At 59.9% G+C, this 9,965-nt stretch overlaps 1 protein-coding gene across 1 annotated transcript in view; it reads right to left on the bottom strand.

Moving 5' to 3' along the window:
* Nucleotides 1–2,299: 2,299 nt before the first annotated feature.
* The window catches only part of LZTS1 (leucine zipper tumor suppressor 1), a 52,041-nt gene continuing 44,375 nt past the window's right edge, over nt 2,300–9,965 (bottom strand). The window contains exons 3-4 of the mRNA XM_037028852.1: nt 8,279–9,079; nt 2,300–5,890 (exon numbers count right to left, since the gene is read on the bottom strand). Of these exons, the coding sequence (XP_036884747.1) occupies nt 5,234–5,890; nt 8,279–9,079 (1,458 nt within the window). The 3' untranslated portion in view covers nt 2,300–5,233. The remainder of the gene's footprint in view (nt 5,891–8,278; nt 9,080–9,965) is intronic.

The raw sequence follows: 9,965 nt of genomic DNA, 5'->3' as shown, positions 1-9,965 counted from the left end.
TGCGGCTGTGCGGCCCCCTTAGAAAGTGCCTGCTGAGGCCCTGGGGAAGGTGAGGTCTCCAGGACAGAGCACGTGGTGGCGGGGCTGGGGGAGGCCCAAGTTAGGAGAGGACAGTGACTAGCACAGTCACCCAAAATGTTGAAATAGGGGGGCACTTTCGTCCTCCAGCCTCCCTGCCCTGTGCCCGCATCTTCCGGCCTCACTCTGCAGATGCAGCACCACCCTTGCGCAGACCGACGGCAGCACCGCTTGGGTGGAGGGTCGTCCCCTTTACTGGTTCTTCCGCAGTGCAAGGTCTGCGGGAGGAAGGGCTTGGCTGTTCTCTTTGCCTCTGGATCTCCTGTGTGCAGCGCGGAGCTGGCCTCTAGTCAGGGCTCAATACCTGTTGCTGAGTGAGCGTGCGTGCACGAACAGGAGGGAACGAAACGCCATGCTGGGTGCTTCACCCGTGACGCATGGGTCGGAGAGGAGTTGGGGACAGGGTGGCCCAGAGAGCACCTGCTGCGATGGCTTCTTGGGGACGGTGGCCCGCTGCCTCCCTCCGCACGGGCACAGCCGCACAGCCTGCCTGCGGGCTGCGTGGTCACGCCCTGCCTGCGGGCTGCGTGGTCACGCCGAGGTTCCAGCTGCTTGTTCTCTCTCTTTCTCCCTCTCTGTCTCTCACATCTCCCTTTTGTTCTCCCCACCCTGAAGTAATAAGCAGGTTTAGGGGCTCATGGAAAGCTTGCGTCCTCGAGGACACTGCACTCCTGAGGGAGGGGGTGGGGAAAGACTTCGCTGCCTGCCTGGCAGCCCCTCCTGCACTGGGGACAGTCATTTCCACGGCTGGTCCCTTTCCAGGGCCCCTGCTTCCCTGTGGTTCCCGCCCTTTGGATGTTGGGTGGCATGCAAGGGGGTTGCCAGAGGGTGCTGTTCACTGCTCAGCCACAGAACAAACCGCTCTGAACTGAGGCTTACAGACATGGCCCTTTCGCGTGTTCTGGGGTCGGGATTCTGAAAGGGCAGGAAGCGGGCAGCAGGCCTCCATTCCAGGGGGTTTGGCTACATCCTGGTCACTTGCTCAGCTGCACTCAGCAGGAGTCTAGCTGGGACAGCAGGACCTGCTGCCCCATGGGTCTTCCTACTAGACTTGGGGGCTTCTTATAAGGACGATCAGGGCCCCCAAGAGTGTAACAGTGGAAGGTCGGAGTGAGTGAGTCCCAGGGTCTACCTGAACTCAAGGGGCAGGGACGGCCGGGGCGGGGTGAATGGTGGGAGGCATATTCAGGGGTGTCACCCCTACAAGACCCTAGAAGCCTGGGGAGGAAGAATGAGTAGGGTTACCCCAGACCCCTCTGCCCAATGCTGGGGCCCTAGCATTTGACTGGTGTGGGATCTCCCTAGGGCTGGAGGCCCCCAGCCGCCTGGCTGTGCTATCTCTCCAATGTGCTCTGGGCACCTGGGTGGGTGGGTGGGCAGGCAGGGACCCTTGCTGCTTCAAATGCCTGCTCTGGGCCCTCCCCACTCCTCTTGTGTCCCACCCATGGGGGTCCCTTCCTGCCCACTACCCTTCTGGGACATCCTGATCAGTTCCATCGCAGAGGCACTGTCACCTACCCCTGTGTGCTCTCTCGGCTGCCTTGTGCTCTTACCCCCTTTCCATGCCTCTTGTCACCTGCCACCTCAGTAGCAGCCCTTCGAGCCTAGGGTCTGCCGCCGGGGTAGCAGGTAACCCTCGTTGAGGTAGACAAGGTAGCTGGCACAGGATGGCTGGACAGATGGCCGCTGTGGTGACTGCACCTTCCCAGCTGGGAGGCTCTGGGTAGTGGCCAGAGTGGGCACTCTGGGCTCCTGCCAAAGAGGCGGCATGGAAGAGACCAAGGGGCTGGCTGGTGAGCTGCGTGTCCAAGGTGTGAGCGAGGGAGGCCTGCGGCTGTGGCCGGGGAGGGGCTCTCCTTCGGAGAGGACCCTCTGCTTTGCAGAGGACCCTGTCCCTTGGTCTCCTTATCCCTCCTCAGTGTCAGCCCCGGGCCCATGGAAAAATAAAGTCAGGGCTGGCGAGCAGCAGGGTCCATCTGGAAGTCCAGCCGACACCAAGGCCCGTGCTTTCCTAACAGCGGACACCAACCTCATCAGGGTGGTCCTACCTCCTTCCCTGGTGCAGGGGGTGGGGCCACCTTTCCTGTTCCCAATGGAGAGGCTCCCAGAAGCTGCCGGGCCACAGCCGGGGAAGGAAGGCAATGTGGATAAACAGAAGTGGCTATGGAGGGCATGAGAAATGGCATTCTTTATTCATAAATAAAAACATAAAATCACCAGAAATAGTTTACATGGCCAAAAGGGGCATCAAAAATAAAATAAAATGAAGCTGTCAAAAGCAAAGCAAATCAAACAACAAGAAATGACCAAGAGAAAAATAACTGTGTACATATTCTTCCAAAAGCTGTTCTGATCAAAGGCAGCCTCGGCCGGGGGGTCTGGCTCTGCCTGCAAACGCAGTGCGAACCCAGCACGCTCGATGCAGGGGCGGGGAGTGTCCACCTGCACAGGGCGAATGCTCCAGCTTCAGGGAACTTGGGACCCGCGGGGAAGGCCCTCTCCTGAAGCTGCTGCTCCAACGGCCCAGCCTGACAGACTCCTGGGCAGCCCTGGTTGGGCGGGACAAGGGCAGGGGCTCAGCAGTTGCTTCTTAGGGAGAGATGGCCCCTGGTCCCCATAGAGCTCACTGCTCACAGTGGGTGCACTGCGCCCAGCAGGAGTCCCTGAACGACACTGGTGGCCACAGGAGACTCCTGGGGTGGGCACCTTTGAGAGTCTGGTCATCCCCAGTCCCAGAGGCAGAGTCTCCTTCCTGGAGAAGCGGTGCTGCTGGATGCTGCTCTCTCTTTGCTGATGGCTGGAGCATCTTCAGGCTGGGCCTTTTTTGGGGAGCGCAGCAGTCGGGTCTGACTGAGGGAGCATGGAGGCCAGCAGTACTCAGAGTGCAGGGTGGCGAGCTCACGCTGCCCAGCCAGACTGCCTGCTCCCAGGCCCGTGCCGTCCGACCTCCCCAGCCCTGCTCAGCCTCTGCTGGTCAGGGCCTCCTTCAGGGGAGGCTGGGTCTGGCATGGTCCAGGAGGATAAGGATGTTTTTCCACGGGGAAGGGAAGAAGAACCAGCTGGTGGTGAGGTTGCTATGTTACAGGACACTGATGTACTCTGCTGCCACTGCCGGTGGCAGCCCAGGGGCAGCATCCACGGTTGGCCGAGGGCAGGGATGTGGGGTGCAGGGCATGGTCACACCATGGGCAGCACCCACCTCTTCTCGGGTGAGGGACTGCTCTTCCAGAGGGGTGTGGGGGGTGTCTCCAGCCTGGGGCAGTCTCACTGGGAGGAAGGACTCGAACAAGACACGCATGGGCTGGTGGACATGGAGGGATGGAGGGCTGTGGCACAGGGAACAGGACGTCTGTGACTCGGGGTTCTGGGCTCTGCCTGGTGAGGGGTAGTGGCCTCCAGGCAGGGAGGGGGCTCTGGGCCTATGGATTCCATAGCTTATGACTAAGCCATGGCTTCAGATTCCAGGAATGCTCCTCTGTTGAGTGAAGGCAGCAGGAAGGGCAGCAGGACCAGGAGGCAGAGCCAGCTGCAGAGCAGGTGGCCCTGCCCACACCCTGGAGTTGTAGAAGGAACGTTGTGAGTCCTGGAGGGACAGCGCTGGGAAGAGGAGCAGCCCCATTTGCACCCAGGGGACCTGTAGCCAGACATCAGAGGTCAGGGACACAGACGGGATTGGTGTGGACCAGCTAAGTGCCCTGACACTCACACATCCCTTGCCTGGGCGAGGCCTCCCAGCAGGCAGGCAGGAGGCACAAGAACCAGCAAGGGCTGGCCATCCTGAGAACAGCTGCGGTAGCGTCAAAAATAGAACGGGGAACAGCCTGGCTGCCTGCTAGAGCTGGCTTGCTTCTGGGAAGTCAAGAAGAAAAAAAGAAGAAGAAAAAAAATGTTTCCTGAAACAAGCAACTGATCAACTCTACCTTTTCTGCCCTCCTCAGCCCTGCACACCTTCAGGAAAGAAACCCCAGCCTCCCCAGGTGCCAGCCTGCTTCCAGCAGCTGCGGCCTCCGCTTCTTCAGCCGGGGCTCCTGTGGGGCTTGGGGTAGAGGGAGGCCAGTTGATGGCCCTGGGGATGTTCCTAAGGCAGTTCCTGCACCTCTCGCTCTCCCCTCCTGGGCTCTGGCCACTGGTGCTCTGGGGACCCCATCTGACCAGGAAGGACTCTTGTCTGAACTTGGCACTGGAAAGGTGAAGGGGAAAAGGAGGGCTGCTGCCCAGACTGCCCTGAACAGTCTCTGTGGATATAGGTTATTTCGGATCCAGCAAAGGCTTGATTCCTGGGAAGAAAACTAGTTCACAGTAGCCACACGCCAATTTCAATCAGGTGGGGAAGCCCCACCTCCAGACCCCACAGGAAGTACCTGGAAGGTCTCCTGGGGACAACTGAAAAGCCACACCCACCCTGTGTCCAGTGCCTCCAATCTTCCCTTCCCAGCGCCTGCCCAGATCCTCAGTGTCTATGGCTTTAAGGGGAGTGGTCACCAAGGTCAAAGGCCACCTGGAGTCTGTCCCCCCCTCCCCCACCCCCAGTTAGCAGGCCCAGCAGGGTCTGGCTAAGACCAGTGAGCTTCTCCCTCAGCCCCTGTGGTCCTTGCTGCTACTCTCCCTCCTTCTCGTGGCTGTGGGGTCAGGACAGAGCTGATGATCTGAGCCTTTTCTCCACACCCTGCTCCACCCCTGCACCTCTCTGGCCAAAGGGGAGAGCTCAGGTTTAGACCTGCTCGGGTTATAGGGATTCTGGTCACAAATGGCAAGGCATCCCAGGACATCCTGGGGAGAAAGACCATGTGCGGAGAGGTGGTCACTGGCTTTCCTAGCTGCTGCTGCTGCCATCCCTGGGGGAGGGCATCTCTAAGTACTGAATGCAGGCCAAAGATTAGGAAGGCCTTCCTCAACCGTTGGGACCGCGGGCCGGCCTCTTGGGAAAGCTAGAGGTCTGGAGGGCTGCAGAACGGTGTACACTGGACCACGGGAGGGGGAGGGAGGCCCTGTGGCAGTCCCTTGGCTCCCTTCCACTCCCTCCCATTGAGGGTTCCAGGCTTGTGCCCAGAGGCCCAGTGACTGAGCAGGGGAGAGGATGAGGGGAGCCCCCCAGACAGGCTCAGCACCCCTGCCCCCCAGTGCCAGGTCCCAGCTCTCCCTCTCCCGGGGCCCCTCAGATCTCGGTGGCAATGATGTCTTCGTAGGGGATGTCAGCCCCTTCAAGGTCAATCTCCAAGGGCTCCCCTGCTCCGTCCCTGTGGGCCAGCTGCTGCAGAGCCTTCTCCAGGCGCTGGTTCCGCTGGTACATGGCTAGGTAGCTCTGCTGCAGCTGCTTCTGGTACTGGATCACCTTCTCCTTCTCCTCCTTCCAAACCAGCCGCTCGTGCTGGAAGCCCGAGGACATCTGGTCATGGCCTTGCCGCTCCTCCCTCAGCTCAGCCCGAAGCCGTTCCAGCTCCCGCTGCAGGGCAGGGATGTCCTCTGCGAAGGCGGGCCCTGGCCCAGCCCGGGGCCCGCAGTCGCGCTGCAAGGCGGCCTGGGCCCGCAGCTCCAGCAGCTCCTGTTCCAGCAGGTTCACCTTCTCCCGCAGGAGCTCCGACTCATTCTTCTTGCGCTGCAGCTCGTTCTCACAGACCTCCAGCTCCAGGCCCTTGGTGCGCAGGGCGCTCTCCAGATCCTGTGTCTTCAGCTCCATGCCCTCCAGCTTGCCCCGTGTGTCCTTCAGCTGTGCCCTCAGACTGAGGATCTCACTGGCCTTGGCGTTGACCTCCATCTGGGACTCCTTCAGCTGCTGCTTTAGGAGGGAGATCTCGCCTGACTTCTGGCACACCTGCCGAGGGCCGGGTGGGAGAGAAGGAGAGTGCCGAGAGGTGAGAGGTCATCGTCCAGGGCAAGGCGCATCCTCGCTGCCTCACAAAATGACGCTGCCCTGACACAGAGCTGCCAGTCCCCAGGCATGCCGGTTTGGTGACTGAACCATGAAGACCAAGCCCCTCCTGAGGCTCGTTTCATTCTGTAGTCTGGCTCTGTAGTCCACACGCCTCCCTCACCCCCAATTCAGAGTCCAAATCTCAGTCTACACCCAAGCCTCTGGTCACGTGTCAGTCAGCGACCAGCAGTTTAATTTGCCCACTGCTGGCACCCCTGTCATCCACGCTTAACCCCAGTGGTGTGTTGACCTCGGTGTCTGCCACGCTTCTATCACCACATTCATGCACATATACTCTGACCTCACCCCGCACATACCTGGCTCCCCCGCTTCACTGGGGTGAAGACTGGATCCACGTGTGCCCCCCGGGATGGGCACCGTGCCTGAGCCAGGGCCCGATTCCTATCGACTAAACGTGGGCTGATGGGCCATGGAGTTCTCCCTGCCCGCCCCTGCCTCCACTACTTTCGTTCCCAGTCTCCATCCAAAGTCGGCCAAGATCCTCAAACAAAAGCTAAGGCACTGAAGCAGATCTGTGTGTTTCTGGGTCTTGGCCATTCAGGGGGCATCAGTGGCTCAGGAGAAAACCAAGGCCAGTGTGGTCATGGGACCGAGTGCTTCCCGCTGCCTTGGGAAGGTGGTGGGGTGCAGCAGGGCCTGGGCCTCTAACTGGGGGACTCTGGACTGAGACTGGAAGCCTCCTTGATAGTCCTCCCTGTTCCTCTCACAGTAGAAGCCCCCTTGCTGACATGAGCCCCCTTGGAAGTGTTGACTGGGCCCGAGCATGCCTTCCAGGGTATTCGTTCCATGGAGAGAGCAGCTCAGAGCCATGGCTGAGGCCTGGGCTGGGCTCAGGACCCTGAACTGACCACTTAGGACCTGTGTGACCATTTGCATCATCACGAACAATCTGAACTCTGGGGCCAAGCTGTCAGGATCAAGTCCTGGCTGTGATACTTATAATGGGATGGCCATGGGCAAGTCATTTAACTGGCTGTGCCTCAGTCTCCTTAACTGTAAACGGAGGATTGGGAGTAGTGCCTACTCCATCGGGTAAGGAGTTTAGATGAGAGAACCTAGGGCCTGGCACTTCATAAACATGCTACACACTATTTTTATAAATATGTTTTATTCTATGGTATTGTAAATGTTTAATTTAATTTATTTGACTTAGTGTTTTACTCTATAGCCTGACTGGACAACATGGGAATGAGGTTTATAGCAGTGCCCAACTTAGTCCCAAGGGGACAGACAAGGACAGATGCCTAACGCCAGCGCTAGCTGTGTAAGTGTCCCGAGCTGCCCCAAAGTGTCCCGAGCCCTGGCTGACAAACACAGCCAGGGCCGAGGTGGGGGGGCGGGGGAGGAGAGGCACTGCCCCGTGGCCCACATCCTTTCTGAGCGGGGAGACCTGGCAAACAGGACGTGGCTCCCTTCTCACCTGTCCAGTCCCCCATTCGTCTCTGTCACAGACAGGAGCCTTCCCTTCCACTCCTGGTCACACTGTCACTCTCATCTCCAGGGTAAGTCCAGAGAGCTCAGTGCAAACAGGTAGCTGTGCTGCCAGCGGGGTGGAGCTGGTCCCACCAGACACAGTGACCCCTCAGTCCCTCTCCAGGGTCAGGGAACCTGGGGGAACCACAGAGCTGCTGGGCCCATGCTCCCAACTGCACTGGCACCACCTCCAGGGGCCTCCCAAGGAGAGCAGCTGCTCCCAGGCAACAGGGGCGGGGGTTGAGCAGGTGTACGGCAAGGCCAGATGCGGAGGCCTCCCTTCCAGCTGTGTCTAAGTGCACGTGTGTGCGCGTGACCTGTCTCTGTCCCACTAGCACCTCTAGGGGGAGCTGTTCATTCTGTCACTGAGACCTGCCACAGAGGGGTCACTCTGACCAGTGGGTGGGGGTCCTTCCCTCAAAAGCAACATATCCTCTGCTTTCTCGTGGCTCCTGGACCAGCAAGAACCCAGGTGTGGCCGTGCTTCTACCGAGCCTCCTGAGAGCGGATGGAGCGAGCTGGCCCGTGTATGGCAGCTAGCCTTGCTCCTCATGGTTCCAGTCTCTTGGTCAGTGACTTGGCCAATAAATTCAATTCTGGGGCCACAAGGCACTGAGACAGGAAGAGGGCAAGCAGCTCAGACTAAGAGCATCCCCGATATGACTAACAGGGAACCCCTCGTTTGGGGGCCCTTGAACACAGCATGCTGGGGCAGCTGGTGTCCACACAGCACTGGCCAGAACCTGGAGGAGGAGAGGGGCCTGGGCACCAAACATCGACCACCCAAAGCCTCACCTCCCACTGGGTCTCCTCCAGTGCAGGCGCAAAGCTGGTCTTCTCCTTCTCGTAGGACCGCAGCTTGGTCTCCAGCAGGTCCTGCTCCTTCATGAGGCTCTCAAGCTCCTGTCGCAGCTGCCGCTTCTCTTGCTGCAGCTGGAGCACCTGCAGGTGCAGCACCTGCTGGGCGCGCTGGCTCTTCTGTGAGGCCGCCTTCAGCTTGCTGCTCTTCTGCTCCGGGCCCTCCAGCTCGTCCTGGCAGCGCCACGGCCGCTCCTCATAGGCCTGGCTGGAGGCCGGCTCCTTCTCCTCAAAGCTGCGCCGCAGCTTCTGCAGCTCGCCCTCCCGCTCCAGCAGCTTCTGCTCGAGCTCCTGGATGGCGCACTCGTCCGTGGAGATAGGTGAGCGCACGCATGAGGAGCCCCTGTCCGCCTTGCTCGGGTGGGCCAGCTTGCTGCCCCCATCGGAGAAGGACAGCGCCTTCAGGCTCATCATGTTGCTGTCCTGGAGGAGGAGGCCCTGGGTGATGTTGTGGGCTGAGCCCCCAAAACGGCTGGTGGGCCCCACGGCTGTGACCAGCGGGTCCAGCTGGTAGCTGCTGCTGGTGCTGTGTGTGGGCAGGCTGGACATGGAGTTGCGGCCGGAGTCAGACAGAGCACCGGAGCACTGGCCGGGCTTCAGCTCCTGCTCCTTGGGCTTGTCTGGAGCGGCAGGGTGCAGCTGGTGGCTGGTGTTCTCAGGGGAGGTGTGCAGGATGGCTCCGGACCGTGGCAGCACGGGCTTGAAGGCTGTGGGCCTCATTGCGCCCTTCTCTGAGGCCTGGGGAGGGGAAGAACTGCGTGACCTCGGAGCTCCCTCCCCACCCAGCCACCGGGCACCCTTCATAGCCACGGGTGACCTCCCCTGGTGCTCTGAAGCAGCCGGATGCTGTGCTGAATCTCTTTCAGGGAGTAACCCCTCTGTGCCTGGAGATGTTCTTAACAATCACCCATGAAATGCCACCTGTCACCAGCTCGTCCCAGCCTCATGAGACGATGAACAGCTCTGCTCTGTCTTGGTGGGGTGCCGCAGGGGCCCTGGGCTGGGTGACATGGTGTCCCTATAGAAGTCAACCCCTTGCTCACCTCCGCTGCCCTTCTAGAAGACACCACTGTGGCTTCCCCCGAGAGCTGGGGCAATCACTTGATACAGCCCTTTCCTTAAAATTGTCATTTTCATTGGTAGAGTACTTTGCCATTTATAAATAACCCCTTCAGTTTGAAAAACTTAAGGCTTTATGCAAACATACAGAGCCACTTCCTAGGGGTCAAAGCCAGTGTGGGGCAGGGGGCTGAAATAGGAACATGGCTTTTGGTGTCCAGTAGTGGGCCTCCTGGGAGCTTACTCTGGCCGGAGGACTGGATTTCTGAGTGTGTAGGACTCTTTTGCCCTCATTTCTGCTAAAGATGGTGGCAAGAAACTGACATCCGTCTTCCAGCCAGACGTCTCCTGGCCGGGCCTGAGCGAGGAGCTGCCACACACCGAGCTGCAAGGGAGGCGTCTGCTTCGGGAGAGGCTGCCAGCTCTCCAAGCGGGCTCTCCATCTGCTCTCCCAGAGCCCCCTCTCCTCCCTGTGCACTTGCAAACGCTGCCGACGGTCCTGCCGCCACAGCCCAGTTACACCCAGGGGAGCTCGAGAGCCTTTCCTTTCCCCTCTGCTCTCTGC

Source organism: Sturnira hondurensis, unplaced genomic scaffold (genome assembly GCF_014824575.4).
Source record: "Sturnira hondurensis isolate 20B ecotype Veracruz unplaced genomic scaffold, ASM1482457v3 Scaffold0020119, whole genome shotgun sequence".
In the NCBI taxonomy this organism is placed as follows: Eukaryota; Metazoa; Chordata; class Mammalia; order Chiroptera; family Phyllostomidae; genus Sturnira; species Sturnira hondurensis.
This window is presented reverse-complemented; position numbering and strand designations above follow the sequence as displayed.